At 42.4% G+C, this 24,574-nt stretch overlaps 1 protein-coding gene across 1 annotated transcript in view; it reads left to right on the forward strand.

Moving 5' to 3' along the window:
• The first annotated feature begins 15,615 nt into the window (after nt 1–15,615).
• CREB3L2 (cAMP responsive element binding protein 3-like 2) overlaps nt 15,616–24,574 on the forward strand; it is a 108,364-nt gene continuing 99,405 nt past the window's right edge. The window contains exon 1 of the mRNA XM_006759577.2: nt 15,616–16,094. Within this exon, the coding sequence (XP_006759640.1) occupies nt 15,993–16,094 (102 nt within the window). The 5' untranslated portion in view covers nt 15,616–15,992. The remainder of the gene's footprint in view (nt 16,095–24,574) is intronic.

Genomic DNA, 24,574 nt, shown 5'->3' on the forward strand with positions numbered 1-24,574 from the left:
AGCCTTGATTGCTGTAGGTATCTCTGGGAGGAATTGACCTCCAGGCCAATTGGCTGTGAGAATCAGCTGTGTCTGCAGTGGGAGAACTTCTGTGCTGAAGACACCCTTATAGGACAAGACTTGCTTCAGTGAGGCTTCCGTGCTCACTGAGTCTGTTCCCTGAGTGTGTCCCTTATGGATCTGAGGAGTTGTAATCTGGATGGCCCCACTCTGACCACTGGGTACACTGGCTTTTGGATCTAAGGAGGTGCTAATTTGTCCTCTGCCTGAGGCTACGCAGCAGGAGCTATGGAGAGATCTGCAGATTCCTCTTCTTTGTTTGGGATTTGGAGGTGCCCAGCTGAGGCCCAGCTGTGAAGTAGTGCAAGGTGCTGTGGGGCCTGGGCCTTCTTTTTGATGTTCTGCATCTCTCTGACCCAGCTGCAGTTTGTTGGGTAATTTCGGATTGCAAAGGGCCAGGTCATTCATATGCAAAAGCCTCTGCGCACAGCTTGGGTGGGGCGAGTTCTCAGGGAATCAACAGAGTGGAGCCAACAGCTATGGCTGATCCTCAGTCCTGCCCTAAGAGGCCCTGCTTCTCAGTGTCCCGGTAATTGCTGCAAGCACCTCTGAGAGAAAGCCACCCTTGAGTTCTGCCTGCTGCCAGACAGTCCAGTTTCTCCCCGTATGAGTCTGGGTCCCCAGAGACTCGCCCAGAACTGGAGTTCAGAGCGGGAGCATGTGTCTCCCTCCTGATTGAAAAAGACAACCACATTCTCAGTTGCCAGCCCTTTCTGTGTGCACCTCCATACCTCTACACGTTACTTCTGCACCTCTTCTGAGTCTCAGTGTGCTTTTCTCTTTCCTTCTAGTTGTAGAATTTCTACTCAGCCAGCCTTCCTGTGGTTCTGGATGATGTCCATTCCATCTTGTAGTTGTATTTTTGAAATGGTTGTTCGAGGCGGCAAACTCCGGTGTTTACCTATGCCGCCATCTTAGTTTCTCCCAAAGCCAAGTCTTAAGTAGCAAAAAGAGGTTGACAAAGGTCTGTGGTTCTGTACTCAGCAAAGCGAGCAGAGGTGCTGAGTGAGATAAGCTCTGTTAAAGGAAAACCTTTTCCACCAACTAACTGTATAACATTCCAAATTCCATATTTAGAGGTTATATCCTTAAACCCTGCTAAAAAGAGTTTTTCTGGAAAAATAACATCTTACCTAGTTAAGTTAAATGCATGAATCTTAATACAAACAGGTCTAGTTCCATTTCCAATACCAGCTATTTAGACTGCATTTCTATATGCTGGGTAGCACCTCTTTCAGGATTATTTATTTTTAATATATTTAATTGATTTTTACAGAGAGGAAGAGAGAGGGATAGAGAGCCAGAAACATCGATGAGAGAGAAACATCGATCAGCTGCCTCGTACACACTCCCCACTGGGGATGTGCCCGCAACCAAGGTACATGCCCTTGACCGGAATCGAACCTGCGACCCTTGAGTCCACAGGCCGACTCTATCCGCCGAGCCAAACCGGTTAGGGTGATGTTTATTGATTTTTGGATATTGTACCATCCTTGCACCCCCAGAATAAATCCCACACTTGGTCATGATGTATGATCTTTCTAATGTAATGCTGGATTTGATTTGCTAGACTTTTGTTGAGGTTTTTATTTTTATTTATTTATTTTTTAAAATATGAGTATATTTTCCCCATGGGTTTAGAGAGAGAGGACGGGAGGGGGAGATACAGAGAGAGAGAATGAGAGAGACATAGATTGGTTGCCTGCCCCAGGCGCTCCAGTAAGGGCCAGGGTTCAAGCTGCAACCGAGGTACATGCCCTTCACCTTGAATCAAACCCAGGACCTCTCAGGGCCTGCATTCTACCCATGGAGCCAAACTGACTAGAGGCCTTCAGGTCGCCTTAGATAACTGGGAGAGAAGCCGAGGCACATAACAGGGGTGTGAGCATAATGGAGCTCAACCCAGAGCAGCACACTTCGACCCACTCCATAGCATCCCTAGAAAACTTGCTCAGATTCTGCAAATATAAAATAACAGCAATAACAATAAAAACAAACACACCTGTAATTAACATGGACAGACTACTGTTTTAATTTCATCTAGTAGTTATTGGCCTATTCAGGTTTTTTGTATTTTCCTGATTGAGTTTTTGGAGCTTGTATTTTTCTAACAATATGTCCATTTCTTCTAGGTTGTCCAATTTTTTGGAATAGAGTTGTTCATAGTATTTTTTTCAAAATTGTTTGTATTTCTGTGGGGTCTGTTGTGACTTCTCTGCTTTCATTTCTGATTTTGTTTATTTGGGTCCTCTATTTTTGTTTTCTGGGAGCCTAATTAAGAGGTTCATCAATCTTGTTTATCCTTTTAAAGAACCAGCTCTTGGTTTTATTGATCTTTTGTATTGTTTTCTTTTGGTCTCTATGTCGTTTATTTCCGCCCTGATCTTTATTATTTCCTTCCTTCTGCTCACTCTGGGCTTTTCTTGTTGCTCTTGGTGCATGTATTGAACTGTGACCTTCTGGTTCATAGGTCGACTCTAAAGCACTGAGCAACACCAGCCAGGTTGGATACCAGTTCTTTTTTAAAAAATGTATTTTATTGATTTTTTACAGAGAGGAAGGGAGAGGGATAGAGAGTTAGAAACATTGATGAGAGAGAAACATCGATCAGCTGCCTCCTGCACACCCCCTACTGGGGATGTGCCTGCAACCAAGGTACATGCCCTTGACCGGAATCGAACCTGGGACCCTTAAGTCCACTGAGCCAAACCGGTTAGGGCGGATACCAGTTCTTTACAGTATCTTTCTTGCAGCAAAAGTTTTTAATTTTAATGAACTCTCACATATAAATTTTTTCTTTCATGGATCTTGCTGTTGGTGTTGTATGAAAAAACTCATCATCAAACCCAAGGTCACCTAGATTTTCTCCTATGTTGTAATCTAGAGGTTTCATAGTTTTGCATTTTATATTTAGGTCTATGATTTGTTTTGAGTTAATTTTTATGAATTTCTAGGGTCTGTGGTAGATTTCTTTTTTAAAATTGATTTTGATAGAGAGAGAAACAGCTATGTGTTGTCCACCGGCAACATGCCCAGACCAGGGATTGAATCCGCAGCCTGGGTATGCATCCTGATTGGCAATCGAACCTGTGACCTTTTGGTGTACAGGAGGATGCTCTAATCAACTGAGCCCCACTGGCCAGAGCAAGATTCTTCTTTTTTTCTTTTTCTTTTTGCTGTTACAGCATTATTTGTTGAAAAAAACTATTCTTTTTCTATTGAATTGTCATTGCTACTTTCTCAAAAATTATTTGAATATGTTTGTGCAGGTATATTTCTGACTCTATTCTGTTCCATTGATCTGTTTGTCTAATCTTTTGCCAATACCATACTGTAGTCATTATTGTAGCTATTTACAGTAAGTCCAGTATTATCAGTCTTCTGAGTTTATTATTCTATTTTAATATGGTGTTGACTATACTGGTGCTTTTATCTTTCCATATAAACTTTAGAATCAATGTATGTTATTCACAAAGTAACTTGCGGAGGTTTTGATTGGGATTGTGTTGAATCTATAGATAAAGTTGCAAAGAATTCACATTTTTGAAATATTGAGTTTATGTACATGGAATATCTTTCCATTTATTCAGATCTATTCTTATTTTATTATCAGAGTTTTATAGTTTTCTTGGTCATATTTTGTTATTTATATTCTTGAGTATTTCATATTTTTGCATGCTAATGTTAATGCTCTTGTGTGTTTTTTTTAATCAAATTTCAATTGGTCAGCCCTGGCTAGGTTGCTCAGTTGGTTAGAATATGTCCAGATATACCAAGTTAGTGGGTTCGATCCCCAGTCAGGGCACATACAAAAAGCAACAATTGTCTGAATAAAATAAGTGGAACAACAAAATTGATATTTCACTGTCTCTCTCTCAAAAGTCAATTTAAAAATTTCAATTGTTCATTGTTGGTGTATAAGAAAGCAGTTGACTACTGTGTACTCACAGCCTATCCTGCAGCCTTAATTGCCATAATTACTTGTTAAGTCCAGACTTTTTTATTTTTTCCGTGTGGGGAGATTTTCTACACAGTGAGTCATGGAATTTGAAAACAAAGAAAGTTTTATTTCTTCCCTCATAATCTGTATCTTTTATTTCCTTTCCTTGTGTTATTGCTTTATCTAGGGCTTTCAGTAAAATGTTGAATCAGAGTGGTGAGAGGGAACAGCTTTGCTTGTTCTCACTGATCTAAGCAGGGAAGCATCTAGAGTCTCACTATTAAATATTTGTTAGCTGTAGGTGTTTGTGGAAGTTCATTATTGTGTTAGGAATTGCCTCTATTTCTAGTTTGCTGGTAGTTTGTTGTTGTTGTTTTTTTTACCATAAAGAGCTGTAGAGTCCCAGACTACTCTCCTCTCTCTTCTACAATCAAGAAAGAATAACGACTATGAAATATAGAGACACTGTCTGGTTAAGCAATGGTAATTGAACGAAATTCCTCAAAGTTAGAAAATTTCTTTGTTATATTGAAGTCAGTTAGAGCAGAATGGATGAAAAGAAAGAACGTTAAAGGTAGTACAAGTTTGCTCCCATTCTAAACTAGAATTAAGGGGTAGAACATATTAAAAAAAAAGAAGAAAAAACTCTCAAAGGGTGGTAGAGCCACATGTTATAGAACAAAATAGATACTCATGTTTTCAGAATCCAGAACAATAATGTTCAGAGATGAGATGGGTGAGATTGCATGGTTTGATATGATAAAAGGCAAAGCTTCTGAAAAGGAGCCAGAAGTTCTTAAGAATACAAACCCGATGACCTTATCACAAATGGCTTCAACACAGAAGGTAGGTGGTTCTATTTGGAGAACTCAGTGTTTGTTGGGAAGTACTAGATTGAGCTCTTGAATGGAAATGTACAAAAGGAAGACAGAAGCGCATAAGGCATGGGATACACCTTGAGAAGTAATAGCAGGGATGCTAAATCCAAAATGTAATGAGGCCTGCCTTTTTTTTAAGCCTATGGTGGCTGCCTGATGGGGTGGCTGTGTGCAGGGGGATGTCTGTCCCTTCCTGGAGGGTTGGGGAGTGGCTGTGGGGTTGAGGACATGGTGGCATAGGTGACAGCTGCAAGTCACAATGGACAGCAAAAGCTTAAAGGCTGCCTGTGGCAGGGGTGGGAGGGAGGTGCTTGTGGTTTGGACCCAGGCAGAGGCTTGGTTGAGGATGTGCAGGTCTTAATATAAGACAGACATGGGCAGCAACATGACGCTATGGCAGGGCGGTGCCCAGAGCAGCCATGTGCTACAGGTTTGACAGCTCCACGAGGAAGCTGCTGCAGTGGCTGTGCAAGGGCAACTTTGCCAGGTTCAAGTGCATTCCCACATTTGAGAGCAACTTCATCCAGGTCAGCAGAAGAGGAGAAGTGAGTGATATGCACAACAGTGTGCAAATGGTCACTGTGGGCATTGCATACCCAGCCCTGACCTCACGATGCCTGTTGTTACGCTGCTGGCACGACCAGGAACGGGGACTCGAGTCAGAGAAGGGCTGCCTCCTTTGAAGTTTGTAAAGCTCGGTCTACAGTCATGAGAAAAAACAGCTCACTTGAAGCTCGCCACTGACTGCTCTTTTTACCTACATTTATGCCCCCTTCAGATGCAAAGGAAGATCTGTTTGCACCCTGGGAAGACCTGAGACCGCCATGGAGACTTATAGTGGCAACAGCGTGGGACATACTGGACATGCCCATGTAGGAGGCAGAGGCAGGAAGAGCCCAGCAGTAAGCTTTGGCAGAGACTCTCAAAGGGGAGCCCGAGTGCTTCAGGGGAACAACGAAGGCTCTGGCGCTGCTCTCCTAGGCTGCCTGGGAAACACTGCCCGTGGAAGGGCTCAGGCCAGATGAGCCACTGTGTGGAGGCCTTGCCACACTGGGGAGGCTCTGATCGTGTCTGAATATGCGAGGTCCCTTAGACACGCATGCTCCCCTGCCCCCATACCTCATGTTGTAATGCTGTCAGCAGCATCCTGACTGTCCACGTAGGTACTGCTGTGGACTCAGGCAGTCTGATCTGCCATGGGACACTTTTAATTATGAGAAAGCCTTTTATTTGTGCCATGAACTGACTTTTGCATAAATCTGTGGCATTGCAGCACACTTCGCACACAGATGCACAATTTGTTAGTAGCTACCAGGATGTAAAATGGGCATAGCTTTTGACCAGCAGTCTCCCATGAGGAATCTGTTTTGCAGACAAGTGTATAAAATAAAAGTGTAAAGATGCTTAAAAAAAAAAGGACTATGGTGGTGTTATCAAAGAATCAAAGCTCTGTTTAGGTGCAGTAAAATAAGAAAGGGATGTGCTGCATTAGGAATTCATGGGGTAATGTTAACAGTGACTTAATAGGGGTTATGGGTTGAGTTATGTTCCACAAAAAGATACATTGAGGTCCTAAACTCCAATACTTGAGGGAGGACTAGAAAATGGGCATTTCTGTATGCTTCCTCTGCACTAAGCGCTGGTGTGAAGACCAATTAAGATCTGTTACTTTGTTTGCTACTGTCCCATTGAACTTGTGACCAAAAGGCCCAGTGGCTATTAAACTAAGGATGTCATCAAGGGATGTGTCCTCTAGGTGGCAGCCACGGAAGCCACTGAGACAGCCGTGCCTAAGCCACTTAAGCTCCTTACATAGAGGCACCGTGACCTGTGATGGAGCAGAGGAAAAGCACGAAGATGATGCCCACTGGCCTCCTCAGTCTCTGGAGAGGATTGTAGTCAGTCCCTAGATACGTGTTTCATTAGAAGCCTACAACTCAGGACACAGTTATGAAGGTAAGTAGTAAGTATCTCTCACAGAAAGATGGGGTATGCGTTTTAGTCTGTTGTCTGCACTGTGCTGGAGGCAGGAGAGGGCAGTGTGGCTGGTTAGGGACTCTTTCTCCATTTATTACCATCCTGTGGAACCCACGAACCTAAGCCCCATGGGCCACCAGAGCCAGGTGCTCATGAGGTATCTCTGGGTGGCAGCCACAAAAATTTGAGTTAAGTTCACAACCTCTTTTCCAGAAGAAACTGGAGTGAGGCAGAGGGAGAGTGTGAAGATAGCACCTGCTGGTGTCTGTCTGTGAGTGAATTTCAGTAGGTGTTAAATTAGTGGCCTGCCTCTCACTTCAAAGCTTTAAGAGAAGCAAACAGACCTATTTCACAGAATGACTGAATGCATTTCATAGACTGCCTCTTCACTGGGCTGGGGCAAAGCCAGATGAGTCCACTTGAGTCCTTAAAGAAGTTTTTTAGGTCAATATAGCCTTGTGGGTGTTGTGAACACAAGCCCCATTGGCTTTCAAAGCTAGATGTTTTGGGGTTTCATTTCTCAGGTTCAGCTCTTGAGAACTGGGGTTCAGGTATGGGATTCAATCCCTTTGTTCCTCAGGGAGAAGCAAGGTATTGTGAGTTCCCTCCTGACTGTGGGTCACTATGCCAGGCGTGGTGAGATTGTGTGTAGGCCTCTCCTACGCGTTTTGATGTGGATTTTTTGTCGTTCACCCAATGCACAGAGTCACTCAGCTAGTTTGTGGGTTTCCTTCAGAGGAGGTTGTTCTGTATGTAGCTGTAGATTTGGTCTGTTGATAGAAGGTCAGTTCAGGGTTCTCCTATGTTGCCATCTTAAGCCAGAACCTCCCCTGCCTGCTCTTCATTAAAAAAATGGCATATGCATGATTGCAAGTCATCTTTTCTCATGAAACAACAAGATATTCGCCTGGCCTGTGTGGTTCAGCGGTTGAAGGTTGATTCATGAACCAAGAGGTCAACAGTTCCATTCCTGGTCTGCTCGATCCCCAGTAGGGGGCGTGCAGGAGGCAGCTGATCCCTGTTCTCTCTATCCTTCACCCTTCCTCTCTCTCTAAAAAAATCAATAGAAACACATTTAAAAATTTTTTAAAAGATATTTTTCGGATATTTTTGGTAATATTATTTTCTATCTTTCCATGTGCCAATCTATTTACAAATCTGCTCTAATGTTTTCTAAACCTTTATTATAATGATTGAGACAAATTATATCCAGAATTTAGATATAATTGATAGATTCCCACGCCATAAAAACATAATCCACCTTTCAAAATGACATGACACATGTGTCTGCATGCTTTCAATTTGACTGTAAATATTTAATAAATATTAACCTATTGAATTTTCCCTTTTTATGTCCTATAATTTATCTGTAAGGATGTGTTAAGTACCTGGTGAATTCCAGACATACTGTATCCACATTTTTCAGGTCTAAAACTCTCTGAAAGAAAGAAGTAGTCTTGCCACTCACCTTTTTCCTAGGACAGTGATGGCAAACCTATGACACGCGTGTCAGAGGTGACACGCGAACTCATTTTTTTGGTTGATTTTTCTTTGTTAAATGGCATTTAAATATAGAAAATAAATATCAAAAATATAAGTCTTTGTTTTACTATGGTTGCAAATATCAAAAAATTTCTATGTGACACAGCACCAGAGTTAAGTTAGGGTTTTCCAAAATGCTGACACGCCGAGCTCAAAAGGTTCGCCATCACTGTCCTAGGAGGAAAGGCCACCTTCAGTTCACGTATGAAGATGTGGAACCCAGTGGTGGAAAGTCAGATGCATTCCACTCGGGTTCTCTGTCAGGCTTTCCTGGAGTTGGACATTAACTTCAACCTCAAAGCCTAGCCAGTGAATATCACAGCAGCCAAGGCAATTGAAGTTGGTGGTAGAAAGATATGATCATCTTGGTTCTCCTCCCACAACTGGAATCTTTCGTGGGGAGTCAGTCCAGCTAACCAATGAACTGAAGAAAGTAGCAAGCTTATCGCCTTCGTTGCTGAAAGGAAAAATCTGCCTAAGCTACTGTGAAAAATAATAAGCAAAAGCATGCTTAGAGTTGTATCCTGACACCAATATATGACACAAGCCTCAAAGACTTGGTCTTCCCGAGTGAAATTGTGGGTAAGAGAATAGGTGTGACACTGGACAGCAGTCAGTTTACCACTGAATGGTGAGAATTATGTGAAGAGGAGGGGCAGGCAAGAGAGGATGCCATCACATAACAGATGCCTAACTCTTAAGTTTCCTAGGGCTTACGGAACAGAGTACCACAACTGGGTGGCTTCAAACAGCAGAAATTGTCTCACAGTTCTGGTGGCCAGAGGTCTGAAATCAAGGTGTCAGCAAGGCCATGCTTTTCCTGGGGCCACAGGTAGCCTCCTTCCTTGTCTGTTCTTAGCTCCCGGCAGTGACTGTCCACACTGAATTTCCTTGGATTCCAGCTACATCTATCTTATCTCCGCCTCCATCATCACATGGCTTCCTCCTCTCCGGAGCTTTTATGTCTTCATATGGCATTCTCCTCTCTTTTTATGGACACCAATCACAGGTCAGGCTTACAAGAAATACTAAAGGGACTTCTTTAAGCTGAAATGGGAGAGTAAAAATTAGTAACAGAAAAATCTGAAATATAAACCTCATTGGTAAAGGTAAATATATAGTAAACTTCAGAGTAATCTACTGTTTTATAAACATAGTATGAAGTGTAAAAGTAAAAGTAGTAAGACAAACTATCATTAAAATAATTTGTTAGTAGATACCCTAGGACTTTAATATCCTACTTCTTTCAATGGATAGACCATCCAGACAGAAAACCGATATAGAAATGCTGGCCTTAGACTGCACATTGGATCAGAGAGATTTAACAGACATATACAAAACATTCCATCCAAAGCACACATGAAACATTCTCCAGGACAGACCATATGTTAGGCCACACAGTCTTAATATCCTTTGAAATCATCACCAAGCATCTTTTATAACCACAATGTTATGAAACTAGAAATTAATTATAAATGGAAAACTGGAAAATTCAGATATATGTGGAAATTAAACAACATGCTACTGAACTAACAGTCACAGACTAAATCAAAAGAGAAATAAAAAATACCTTGAGTCAAATGAAAATGGAACTAAAACATACCAAAATTTACGGAATGCAACAAAAGCAGGTATAAAAGGGAAGTTCATCGTGATAAATGCCTACCAACAAAAAAAAGATTTCTACTACATAAGCTAATTTTGCACCTTAAGGGAAAGGAAAAACAATAACAAACAAAACCCAAAGTTAGTAGGAAGAAGGAAATAAAAAAGGTCAGCATAGAAATAAATAAAATAAAGATTAAAAGACAATAGAAAAAAAATCAATGAAACTAAGAGCTGGGTTTTTGGGGGTTTTTTTTTTGTTTTTTTTAAATAAGCAAAATTGTTAGGCCTCTATCTAGACCAGTGATGGTGAACCTTTTGAGCTCGGCGTGTCAGCATTTTGAAAAACCCTGACTTAACTCTGGTGCCATGTCACATATAGAAATTTTTTGATATTTGCAACCATAGTAAAACAAAGATTTATATTTTTGATATTTATTTTATATATTTAAATGCCATTTAACAAAGAAAAATCAACCAAAAAAAAAGAGTTCGCGTGTCACAGGTTCACCATCACTGATCTAGACTCACCAAGAAAGTGAGGGCTAACTAGATAGAATCAGAAATGAAAGCAGAGATGTTACAACTGATACCACAGAAATACAAAAGATCATAAGAGACTACTATAAACAATTATATGCCAATAAACTGGACACCCTAGAAGAAATAAATAAGTATCTAGAAACATACAACCTACCAAGATTGAATCATGACAAAGAAAATCTGAAAGGAATGATCACTAATGAGGAGATTGAATCAGTAATTAAAAACCTCCTAATAAAAGTCAAGGACTAGATGGCTTCACAGATGAATTCTACCAAACATTTAAATAAGAATTAGTACCAAATTCTTCTCAAACTCTTCCAAACTACAGAAAAGGAGGGAACTCTTCCAAAATCATTTTATCAGGCCAGCATTACCCTGATACTAAAACCAAACAAGGAAACCACAAGAAAAGAAAATAAGCCCTGGCCAGGTAGCTCAGTTGGTTAGCACATCATCCTGATACATCACAGTTGTGGGGTTTGATGCCCCGTCAGGGCACATAGCAGACCAACCAATGAATGCATAATTATATAAGTGGAACAACAAATTGATCTCTCTCTCTCTCTCTCTCTCTCTCTCCAAAAAGAGAGAAAATAAAATAAAAAGAAAAGGACAGGCCAATATCCCTTATGTATAGATGCAAAAATCCTCAACAAAATTTTAGCAAACTAAATTCATTAATAGATTAAAAGGCTCATACACCATGATCAAATGGGATTTATTCCAGGGATGCAACATTGGTTCCACATCCACAAATCAATCAGTGTGATGCATCACATTAACAAAAGGAAGACAGCAATCATATGCTCATTGTAGATGACTTGATGAACAAAAATCATTTGACAAAATTAAACATACATTTATAATAAAAAACTGTCAGCAAAGTGAGCACAGAGGAAGCATAACTCAATATAATAAAGGCCATATATGACAAGCCCATGGCTAACATACTCAGTGAAATGTTGAAAGCTTTTCCTTTAAGATCAGGAATAAGACAAGGATGCCTATTCTCACCACTTTTATTCAACACAGTCTTGAAAGCCTTAGCCAGAGCAAAAGGTACATGGAAAAGAAATAAAAGACATCCAGATAAGCAAGGAAGATATAAAACATTTGCTATTTGCAGTTGAGATAATATTATATATAGAAAACCCTAAAAACTCCATGAAAGATTGTTAGAAATTGTAATGAACTCAGTACAGTTGCAGAATTCAAAATCAACAAAGAAAAAACTGTTGCTTTTCTATACACTAATAAAATATTTTCAAATAGAGAAATTAAGGTCCTGGCAGGTATGGCTCAGTTGGTTGGATGTCTTCCGGTGCACTGAAAGGTTGCCAGTTCGATTCCAGGTTAGGGCATGTGCCTGGATTGCAGGCTTGATCCGGGTAGGGGGCACGCAGGAGGCAACCAATCCATGTTTCCCTCTCACATTGATATTTCTCTTTCTCCCTATTCCTTTCTCTCTCTAAAAAACTCCCTTTCCAGCTTCTCTAACATTCTTTTGCTAAGTCCCAAAAATTAGAGGGAAAGGGGCAAACTCTTAACTCAAGATGTAGAATAGGACATGAGCTAGTGAGATAAGTCTTGTATACAGTGAATGGGAGAAGGACATATGAAACAAAGTAGGTTGAAAAAAACTCACCATTAGGGTATGTGACATTATTATTAGAGTACAGATAAATTCAATTAAACATTTAGGGTACCAATTATTACAGTATTTATTTTATGAAGGAAAGATTTAGTGGCTTAAATCAACATACATTTATTATCTTTAGTTTTTATAGGCAGAAATCTGGGTGAGACTTAGCTGAGTCCTCTGGTTCAGTTTCACTTAGAAGGTTGCAGTGATCTGGGGCTGGTCTGCTTCCATATGCAGTTATTAGTAGGAATCAGGGGCTCCTGGGTTGTTGGACTGAGGGCCTCAGTTCCTTGCTGGCTATTGGCTGGACACCTTCCTTAGATCCTTGCTAGGTAGGCCTCTCGGTGGGGTCACTCACAGCAGGCAGCCTGCTTCCCTCTGAGCAAGCAACGAAGAGAGGAAGACAGTAAGCAAGTCAGGAGTGTAACTGCACAGAAACCTTATTTTCTTTAATGTGACCTTTTATTTTGATTTTTTGTTCCCTTTGACTCAAACTGGCCTCACCTAGTTCCCTGACTCACCAACTCCCTCTCCCTTGCTTAGTCATTAAGCCCTCAGGACAATGAGGTTCTGGTCAGCATACAGTAGTTGACCACAGAGAAAGAGATTCAGTCAAATCAGAGATAACACCTAAGCCTCAGTTGTGTTTCAGCTCCAGATTGACCCCACTGACCACATCCTTTTTTTAAAAAAAATTATTGTCTAAAGTTTTACATATGTCTCCTTTTTCCCCAATGACCTCCAGCCCCCAGCCATTCCCACCCCGGGCAAGCCCCCACCACCCCAGTCCAACCACATCCTTATGAAACTAGATGAAGCAACCTGATGTCAGGACCAGACGCAATGATCAACTACTCCCTACTCTAGTACTGACCAATAAGTGAAGACCACAATCCTGACCTTGACCCCTAACTCTCTTAGTCACTGGGATTAATGATTTTTCCCCTATGTAACCCATCTTCTTGAGGCCATCCCAGACCCTGTGACTCTGGGCATGGTGCCATCTTTTAATAAATCCTTATTTTCTTGATTACAAACTCCTGTTTGTGTCTTATTGGGCTTTGATGCGCCCAGGCAAACGGTTCCCTTTATTCTAGTAACAGGAGCCAGAATTCTTTTTGACAACTCATCATTTCTGCCATATTCTGTCTGGTAGAAGGAAGAACCTAGGTCCAGCCCACATTCAAGGTGAGTATTAACAGGGCACAAACACCAGGGGGCAGGATCATTGGTGCTATCGTAGAAGTTGCTTACCATGTGGAGGAGCATAACCAGGGTCCAACTTTCAAAATCAGAAAAGTGTGGCAGATAAATGTTTATATCCAATATTAAGAAGGGTGTACATTTTCTTACCTCACCAGCACATATTGAGTGTTTTTTTTTAAATTAAATATATTGGGGTGGCATTGGTCAACATGAACATACAGGTTTCAGGTGTGGGTTTCTTTGTTATAAGATCTGTATATTGCACTGTGTGCCCACCACCCAACGTTTGCATTGTGCTATGCTGGCTACAAAAAGTGGAAAAGGTCTTTAAAAATTGAAAAGATGATCTATGAAAAGAATATGATGCAGGAGGGCGACAATTATAAAATAAAAACCAAGGACAAAGAAAAGAATGAGGAAAATATCACACAAGGAAGGTGAATGACCATAGAGTGGAATTTCCACTTAAGCATTACAATGTTCTCAAAAGACCCAGGAGATGGGACGAGACAAATGAAATAGTTGCCATGATAAATGGCTTCTTGAAAACAACAGTTCTAATACGTTTGACTGACCCATCTACCAAACAATACTTGCTAAGGGGACAAAGTAGTAGCTAATACCTGGGTGTGCCATTGTGAGGAACTTCTAGAGGCAATTGGCCAAAGCTCCTTTATATTTCAAAGGAGCAAACTGTATATTCAAGGACTTTATTTTCTTAAAAGAAGGAGTCTAAATGGGGGAAGGAAAATCAGAACCTTGGGGTAAATACTTTAGAAAAGGCTCTTTCCTAATCTAGGCAGGACTTGTGGTCTGGCTTCAACCTCCTCTCTCCTCACTCACTGCTGGGCACATACTGCTGCAGCCATACTGGCCTCCAGGTCAGCAGAACACCAGTTCCTCCCCAAACCTCATTTCATTCAGTCCCCTGTTCCAATGGACTTGACTGCTATCTATAATAGCATAGACCTGCCCCTTCCTCTTACCTTGCTTTTATTTTTCTTCATAGTAGTTACCACTTTCTGAAGTTATATTATGCCTTTTTCTTTTTTAATCCTCACCTGAGGATATTTTTTCACTTTGATAATTATTTACTTATTTTTAAATATATTTTTACTGACGAGAGCGAATCATTGAGTCCCCTAATGGGGATAGAGCCTGCAATCCAGGCATGTACCCTGACCGGATAGGGAATCAAACCGTGACCTCCTGGTTCACAGGTAGATGCTCAACCATTAGAGAGAGTGGAAGGGAGGGAATAGGAAAGGAAGAGAGAGAGAGAAATAGAGAGATACATCAGGTGAGAGAGACCCATTGATTGGTTGCCTCCCACAAAGGCCGGACCAGGGCAGGGGAGGTAAGTGCCCTTGACCAGGAATGGGACCTGCCATGCTCTATCCACTGAGCGACCAGCCAGGCTATTTTAAAAATCTGTTTATTGCCTGACTCCTCCACTGAGACAAAAGCTCTATGAATTAAAGGCCTTTAACTCACTGCTCTAGGACCTGGAAAAGCAATGCATTGCCTCTGGTCAATAGTATCCTTGAGTGAATGAAAGAGAAAATATAGTAAGTGAAGCCCATAAAAACATGTCAGCAGCAATGCATAACAAAAAGGGCGAAATGTGAAGAATAAGCAATGACAATTTGGTAGAACTGTGTTAATACGAATTCATGTGTGAGTGAAGAATTTTTATACTTACGTATAATACGTAATTCATTTTTTAAAAACCCGGAACACTCAAATGAGCGAATTTACTTGAAAATAGGACAATATACAAATCTTCCCGCAGAGCACTCCCTTTTCCTCTAGATGCGGTGTGCTAAGTTCTTGTGGAGTATCCACCGGGAGCCTGAGCTCATCCTCCTCCTTTTATAAAAAGGTATTCTTGTCGCTATTCGATTGGCTGGCCCTCCGAGAAGCCCTATTTTCATTGGCCCCAACACCAGGCCATCACCGACTCGAGCACTCCATTGGTTCGCTCCGCAGACAGCTGCTGCCGCCTGCTTTCCGGCGGGAGGGGTTTCCCCGATGACGTCCATGGCACCGCCCGCCCACATTCCAAAGCCGGGGCCTAGACTGTCTGCGGCCCCAGCCTTTGGGGGCGGGACGGACGGAGAAGAAGACTTCTGATTGGATAGGGGAGGCGATATGCGTATCCTATTGGTCACTGCCCTGGACGGAGGTGGAGTCGTGGGTGGGTCCCGGAGTCGGGCTGAGGAGCTCCGGGGAGACTCAAAGTTTGCGTCTGGAGCGGTAGTGGGAAGTGGGCTCACCGAGGAGGGTTTTTTCTTGCGGCGAGAGCCGTTCTCCTACCTTCACTGTGGATGTACACGCAGCTTTAACCCCTGCAGCCTTCGGCCCGACCCTCGACTGCCTGTCTCCCCCGGGGGTTCTCAGGTCTCCGAGCACCCGGAACGGGAGCCCTGGGCCGTTCTCTCCGGCGGGGGAGCGGACGTTTCCTTCCCCAGTGCACAAGCTACACGCACACACGCGCGCACACGCACTCACGCGCGGAGCCGGATCGCCCTCCGCGGCGCCACAGCCAGCGCCCTCCTGCGCTCAGCATCCCCGGCCCCGCGCGCCTCGGACCACCATGGAGGTGCTGGAGAGCGGGGAGCAGAGCGCCCTGCAGTGGGACCGCAAGCTGAGCGAGCTGTCAGAGCCGGGGGACCCCGAGGCTCTCACGTACCCCACGGTGAGGACGCGACGGGGCCGGGCGGGCGGACGAGGAGGGGGAGTGTTGGCATCGGAGGAAAGCTGGGGAAAGGGCGCTGGGATGGACATATTTGGGAAGAGGCTTGCCCCCGAACGGGGAGATCTGGGGAGAGGCGTGGTTGTTGTTTTTTATCTGAACAGATAAAGGTGGGCAGCCGGACCTTTTAAACTTTCAATAGTAGCTATGACCCTGTTGCTTTTGCAATTTGTACCACTCCCCCGGGCCTTTTCGCGTCTGCAGGATCATTTGCTATTATCGTCAGTGTTGTAAAGCCGGAGAAGGGTAAGGCGTTTTGAGGATAATGCACCTCTGTTTCAGTTAGATTTTTGTGGGAAGGCTTTTAAAATCTAGACAAAATAAAGTAGTGTTTTCTTTCCTTGAGTGTCGTATTCTCTCTTTTCCTTTACTTATTAATATTTCAACAAGTGCACGTGTGTGTGTGTGTGTGTGTGTGTGTGTGTGTGTGTGTGTTGGAAAGGCCCCTGGCGTTGGAGGAAGATTGCTTTATTTGGCTCCTTTCACGGGACAGCCAAGAACTCTGCTTCCTCCCTCTTCAGAGGAAAGATCGGCGGAGGCGTGTGGAAAGTCTGAGGCAGTGGCATATTTCAGAAAGGCTTTGGAGAAGCTGGGACAGCGCACCAGTTCCTGCCTCAGAGACCCCTTTGGGGAGTACGCTGTCACAGAACAAAGACATTTCTTTGAAAGTTTTCAATCTCAATTTCTTGGTATTAAATTTGAAAAATGAAATTTTGTTTTTAGCAGCCAACACTGGGACTTTTTGTGAGATCTTTGTTTTTTTATAAGCACAGAAGTTTGTAATAGAGGGGGGGAGACATAAAAAGAGGGAAAGATAGGGAGAAAGGGAGAGAAAACACTAATGAGAAAAGAAGAGGCTTGGTTATTTCCCCTTCGTGATTCCTTTAATGGGGTCAGCTCCAGGATATTTGAAACTTTTGCAAAATGGCCTGCAGGCTCCACCTCTTTGGCCTTTGCCTCTGCCTGACATTATTTTGGGAAAAGGGACGAGGATTCCCTGTGATTCCCACCAAAGCATCAGTGGTGGCTGAGGATGACTTGTTTAAAAAATGCAGAGTGCAGGGCTGAGAAGGAATGGTCGCTCACAAGCCAGATGTGTGGTGTGGTCTGCCTAGCCTGTCCCTAGGAGACAGCGTGGGCGCATTTGGATTGGGGGCCCAGATGTGCTTCCTGTTATCAGTACAGAACTTCGAGCTCGTTAGCCCTCATAAATCCCCTGATGATTGGATGCTCCAGATGTTTCTCCTGACATGGGCTGCATTTTAACCATTTGCGGAGGGCAGCTCTTCTCTTTTGTTCTTACACTGAAAGATGTCTCATCCAGCAGCTATAATGTCACAGCTTCGAGATTGCGTCGAGCTGGTGGGATGAATTATGCACAGGCCTCCATATTTCCTTTCTTGGGCCCTGTGGCTTGCCAGTGTGCCATCACAGGCCAGGTTTTGAGATGCTCCCTGTGACTGTAACATTCACTCCTGGCAGCTTAGACTGGCGCTAACATCTTCATGCACCGTTTCAGGGACAGAGGCCCTTACATTCCTTTTGGTATTAAGGGCTCAGTTTTCCTATTCATTGTTATGAAGCAGTGATGTGTGATTATTTTTCTTCTGATTTTATTTTTTAAATGACTTGATGTTCACTACTTGAGGACACATCTCTCTTCTGGGGAGCTCACTCATATAAAATGCCTCTCATGGTTGCCTCAAGTCGTTGGCAACAAACCATGTATATGAATTAGTGTTGACAGAGGTGTTGGGTTTACTAGCACAGAGGACTGGATTATATTCCTTCTAAACTAAGGGGACTTTGGCAGAGATTTGAAAATAGATAACTCCCCATCTGTTTCTTGAACTCTGTTGGGTATCCAGTTGCAGAGCTGGTTATTACGGCCATTTGTCTGTAATGTGGAATGGACTGACCTCCAGGTAGAAAAAGGATGGCCTGATTATGCATTCATTTAAAGGTTTACTTGTGTTTTTTTTTTAATGAACAGTTATTGAATGTCTTCTGCATGCCAACACTGTTCTAAACAGTTTTGGATACATCAGTGAAGAAAAGGAGGCAAAAAATTCCTGATCTTGAAAAGCTCACATTCCTCTGTGTGTATGTATGTGTGTGTGTAGGGGAAGATAAACAAGTGGAGGTCAGTGAAATAGCGTATTAGACAATATACGTGCTATGGAAAAAGTGGAACAGGGGTGGGAGATGGAGGAAGGGCAAAATATGGTATTGAATTGAGCAATCAGAATAAGCTTCAGATACAAGGGGATCTGAACAAAGGCTTGAAAGGGGAGAAAGTTATTTCAGTAGGATGGAAAGCAGAGCAAAGGCCCTAAGGTGGGAGTGCATCTGGCATGTGCTTATGGGAACATCATTTTCTATTTTGGATTCCCCCCATTTTGGTCAGTTATTTTCCCTGATACGTGCAGGTAACTTCTGAGACACAGTGCCTATGTTTGGAATGACCCAGTAAGCTCTTCAAGTTGAGTGGATTGGGCATTATATAGGGATAGGAGACCTGCAGGGAGGGTAAGACACAGATATAAATTAGGGAATTGGCAAGATACAACAATGATTACCATCTATTGAGTGTTTATTACCTGAAAGGGAGGGCTGGCTTTGTGAGCCTGCCGCCTGTGCAGCCCCACAGGCCCCTGCACTTGGTTTATGCTCTGCTGTCACTATCTTGCAATCCTTAATAGTTTCTGAATAACTTTCCATTTTGCATTGGGTCCTACGGATCATGAAGCTGGTCCTACTGAAAGGCATTGTATGCAATGCTTTTCAAACATTATACCATTGAACCCTCTTCGTGACCCAATGAAAGAGTCATTTCTGTTATTTTCATTTTACAATAAAGATAATTGAGGCTTAGTAAGCTTAAGCAACTTGGTGGAAAGGTGCCACAGCTAATTATTGACAGAACCAGAATTTCAATTCAAGTCTGCCTGCCTTCAAAGCCCAAGTTCTTGTTTACCATTTCATATGAATGAAGGGTCCAGAGTTAAACAGGAAGAACAGAGTCAGAGGCTGGGAGAAGATGCTGAGCCCGAGTGCTGCTAATGTTTAACTGAGGTGATGGTGCCAGTCACCAAGCCTTCCTAGCGTGATCACTCTATTTGCTCTAAATGGGGATTTAGTTACCACATGCATGATTGCTAATGCCCTGTTGTAGCAAACCCGTGACCAATCTGATTTTAAAAACATAGAAGGTTTAAGTTGCCTAAGGCTGGGATTTTAAGGTCTTTTGGGCCTTCTGTGAGCCACCAGAAACAATGCTTTTCTCAATCATTTAGTCATGAAGAAGACTCCTGGTCCAGGAAAGACCAAGGCCCAAAGTCTACAAAATAATGAAGCACGAATAGAGTGAAAATGGGCTTGCTTGTTAGATCCTGAATTACTAGGGATTTGGCCTTCCTCTTAAAGCTTAAAAAATAGTTCCTATACAGATGATGAAATATAGTACTTTTATGAACGTGACTTGGGGGACCAGAGGTCAAGAGAAGGCGGGAGGGAGAAGGAGTTATTTACACTCTACCCCTTTGTACTGTTCAGATTTTTAACCCCTGAATGTATTTAGAAAATGACAAATGATAATTTAAAGGCACTACATAAAACTGGACTAGAGGTTATTTTAGCCTGAATTTCCTTGAAGGCAGAGGGAGATCTGGTGTGGTATTAACACTCACACCACTCCAGTTGAGGGAGGCCTTTGGGTGAAGAATAGAGAAGCAGGAGTGCTTTCTGGGCAGGTGGAGGATTAACAGTGGGTTTGTATGATAAGCTTCCTGATCTTGATAACTTTCTTATGTCTAAGTTTAATGATCTGGAAACAGGAATTTTTGTCAATTATTTTATTTTCTTTTTTAAAGTATACAACAGGAACTACCAAGTCTTTCTAAAGATAATGACAAGTTCTGCTTGTTTTAAGTACAAAATCCCTATAAATCCAGTTCTTTGTAAAATGATTTAGTTGTTATACTACTTAAATTTTGCGTCCAATTGGATCTTAAAGGGAAATGACTGATCCCAGACAGTACTAAGTGGGGAGCTGAGGGGATGGTCAGCCTCCCTGGTGTCCGGATGTGAAGGTCATCTGGTTTCCACATCTGTCACTGATTGCCAGGATGGAGGTGGCTCACCTCACAGGCTGATGGTTTCCTCTTCCTCTCTGCTGGTGCAGAGACAGATAAGGCTGTAGTCTAGTGGGATACTGAAGCTTGTCGTTTGTTGTTTGTCTCCTGTTGTTGGCCCTTGGCTAGGTTCTGGGGGAAACCTGGGTCCTTGTGGCTTGAGAATATCATCACTTCTGGCCACCTGACCTCCACAAACTGAATAGAGGTAACAGTTTCCAGAAGGAGACAAAACTCTGAAGTATAATTTGTCTTCAAGGCCCTCCTTTCACCTTTTTCACCTTCATCTCTTTTGTGTTTCCTTTGTTTCTTGGACCCCGAGTGCTCACTATAATAATGTTCTCTTTCCAACATTTCCTCTTAATTTTGCTCTCAGGAAAGATTTGATAAGCTTACACTATTTAACAATAATTACTTCAAATCGAAAAGTTGAATCTCTAAATGGAAAGTTTAAGGCACTAGTTAGGTAACAGGGGAGAAATATTTGAGGAGTTGGTGATGAACCCTTACTACTCCTTTTCTATTCCATACATGTGGCTATTATCCATAAAGTAGCCTTGCACATGTGTTGCTTATTTATCGATGTTCGAAAGGATTTTTATTGGCTTGGTGAGAAACCTTTGACCTATTATATTATTGTCTCTGAAATTGTTCTTACGCTGTTAACACGAGTTGGGGAAAGGTGGACTTTGGCATAGTCCTGAAAGATGAGAGTATGGTATTTGCCTTCTTTCTTGAAATAGCCTCAGTGATAATATTCTATGCAGCTCTGATATGTAGTTGTTCTTGCAAGAGAAAAAAGACATTGCATGTTGATTAATAATTGAATTAAATTACAATGCTTGTAGCTGCAAGTAACTGAATACTGATTGAGATTGCTTATATAATAAGTAAATTATTATGTCATATTGCAAGAGGCCTAGAAGTATATCTACTTGTTTGGCCCATTCAGCAACTCCTTAGTGTCATCATGGACCCAGTTTCCATCCATCTATATGCAAATGCCATTTGGGGGGCAACCTGAAGGCATCCCATATCCATGTGAGTTACAGGTGTTCAATTCAAAATGATAATATCCAGAGGAAAAGAGGTTGTCTCTTCCTTGTGTTCCTTCTTATGATGGAAGAAACTTTTTTCAGAAGCCCACCAGCTGATTTCTCTTTGAGCTTTATTGTCAAGGATTGTATCATATGACCATTCCTTCATCAATGACTGGAAAGGGATTTACATGATTGGCTTAGTCACATGGGGATGGAGGAGATATTGGAGGCTCAATTACTGTGACCATTTATAATGACTGTTAGTAAAATAAGTCTGAGTTGGCAGGTTTTTTTTTATTAAACTAAAAGATAGTTTTTGTTTAACCAATGGCTTTTTTATCATAAAGATGGACTAGCAAATAGAAAATATTTTAAAACCCACAGTTAGCCTTAGGAGCAAATACTGTGTCACTTGCAAAGCTTTAAGAACATTATTTAGCCTGCGGACTGAAGGGTCCTGGGTTCGATTTTGGTCAAGAGCATGTACCTTGGTTGTGGGCACATCCCCAGTGGGGAGTGTGCAGGAGGCAGCTGATAGATGTTTCTCATCGATGTTTCTAACTCTCTATCCCTCTCCCTTCCTCTCTGTAAAAAATCAATAAAATATATATATTTTTAAAAAGAACATTATTTAGCTGTACTAATAGTATCCAATGACAGAAGACTATAGAGATGGCAATAGTCTCTGAAATGCATGCAAAGGTTATCATGGAGGGAGTACTGCTGTGTCCCAATTCACTCACTAGGAAATCTAGAATTAACAATATTATCTGAACTCTCTGCGCCAGAGTTAAATATCAGGGCTGGAGTTAACTAGCCGAGCCTGTCAACGTGCTCACCATGCAAGACAAGAGTGACTTGTACTGTTCCAGGTTTACACAAGCTCACATCAGCAGGTGGGAAGCTGAATGTCATTTTTCAAAGAAGCTGTTTTTCCAGTTGCTTATGGCTATTCAAATATTGATAAGGGTGTGCCTGTTTGCAGGATGGCTCTGAGCTGTCTGCTGATTGTCTTGGGAAGAAGGCCCGAGCCCTTCCTGGCCAGTTGGTAGGCGAAAGGGTATGTGTGAATAATTTTATGAATGATGGAGTAGTGTCCACATTCCCTGCCTCTGTATAGTTACAATTGAAAAGAAATGATGAGACCCACCATGGTTGTGTCAACCTTGAACCTATTGCTCCATCTCCCCGCTCACCGCATGCTCACAGGCTCTTTCCAGTGAAATTCCAAGTGACCTCAAGTTTTCCCTCAGTGGAATTGTCTAGGTTAACCGTGAGGTACACAGGAGGTGATGAACCGTTTTATCTATGGAAAATCTGAAGCCCAGAGCAATAAAGAGGTTTGCTCAGCTGAAACACAAGCTCTTCTGGGACAGGAGACATGACCTTGTCTTTTCTGTGTTCCCACAACGCTTAACCAAGCACAGGATGCTCAGAGATACATCATAACTGCTCGATGCACTGTAAGTCAAGTGAGGCAGTCTTGGAGAATGGATAAGCTCGGTGGCCTTTGTTATTAATATAGTTTTTAAACTGCATTCTTGTAACTGCTTCTGCAAATCTGAAATCTTAGTGACTTGGGTAATTCCATGTCAGAATCTTCCCGTGGTTAGTTGAGAGAACAAGTCCTCGGATGACCTTGGGCATATTGCCTCACCACTGTCTGGCCTATATAGACACACTTTTCTACCCTCTCCCCAAAGTCAAGTGTCTTCTCTCTGGGACCTCAGGAGCCTGACATCATTCAGAAAGCACAGGGACCTACGATTATTCTCTCTCATGTATCTTTATTTCCTCTCCGCCCCATCTTCTACCTTCTGCTATAAACACAGGTCTCTGCCTTGAACACATGTTTGCCAGATGCCATTACTCCTTCTTGCTCATTTTTTCCCTCTTGTTTACTGCTAGCTTTCCTCAGACAAGTGGTCAATAGCTACAGCCTTCATTTCCTTACTTTCTACTTACTCCTGCATCCTGTTTTCTGGTTTCTACTGCTGCCAGAGGTGCTCCAACTTCTCCCTAACTGCTAAATCCAGTCTTTTCTCTGTCCTTGCCTGCTAGGCCTCATGGAAATATTTGGCGATGTTGACCACCAGGTCACCTTCTAACTCATTCTTTGGCTTCCATGACAATCCGGTGGGTTTAATTTTTCCTCCTTCACTGGCTTCCTTACCACCTGTTAAAATGTGAGCACTTGGTACTTGGCCTTCCGTAATCTCTGTACAGTCCCCTGGGCTCCTCTATGAACTTTAATACAGGTGGATCTCAGGTCTCTATATCTATTATTTTCAGTTGGTGGACAGTGGGAGATCTTTGGATCCAAGATTGTATGACCCAAGATTCTTCTGAGCCCTAATTAGCTGCAGAAAAGCTCTGGTTGGGTAACCCTTGAAACTTCATGATGCGTTACTCAGACTAAGAAGGGCTGTGGTACACTTTGATCCTCCTTATCACTGCACCCCGTTTATCTCAGGGAATGTGTAATGACTCAGCTTTCCTGCAGTGTGAACCTGTGAGAAGCTCACGGGTCATTACTGGGACACAGCTGTTTCTAGAGTTAGTGTCACCCATCCCATGCAGACGTGTTTTGTCTGGCTTTGTGCTTACTCTTCGGCAGGGGAAACCCATTGCGCTGTGCCCCAGTGGGATGTCTCATTTTTTTCCAGGACTATGAAGGTCAATGCAAAAGTCAGACATAACTTCTTAGATCATGTACCATATATTCCTCTGGCGCATTAACTGCTGGAGAGCTCAGTTACAATTGCCTCTCTCTGAATTGCATGCATTTGAATTGCTCTATTCTGGAGGAATGTATTAATCCAAACTTTACTGACATTACTTTCACATTTTTTTTTTTTTTTAAAGAATGGAGATGGGTTCCTCTGAGCTACCCAAGTTTCTTTATCTGCTTCTTGTTAGTGGCTCTTGGAAGAGAGTTTTTCTTTGGAGAATAAAGCATTTTGATGTGTGAGCTCATTATAGCACAAGTTACTTCATGTCCCTGGTCTCAGTGTCTCCATCTGTAAAATGCAGCATTTGTATTACACAGTCCCAAAGGTTCCTCTCACTCCCAGTTCCTGGCTGAGTTGTCATGCTCCTCTCCTGGAAAGCCTCTCATCTTAAAAAAAAAAAAATGATTTAAGACAACAGGATTCTGTTGATTGCCTAGTAACTAGGCCCTAGTTCATTGGACAACTAATCGGCAGCTGCAGTTTTGCATTTTGCAGCTTCTGTTTTCTGACTTAAAACC

Source organism: Myotis davidii, unplaced genomic scaffold (genome assembly GCF_000327345.1).
Source record: "Myotis davidii unplaced genomic scaffold, ASM32734v1 scaffold1316, whole genome shotgun sequence".
NCBI classification, from domain to species: Eukaryota; Metazoa; Chordata; class Mammalia; order Chiroptera; family Vespertilionidae; genus Myotis; species Myotis davidii.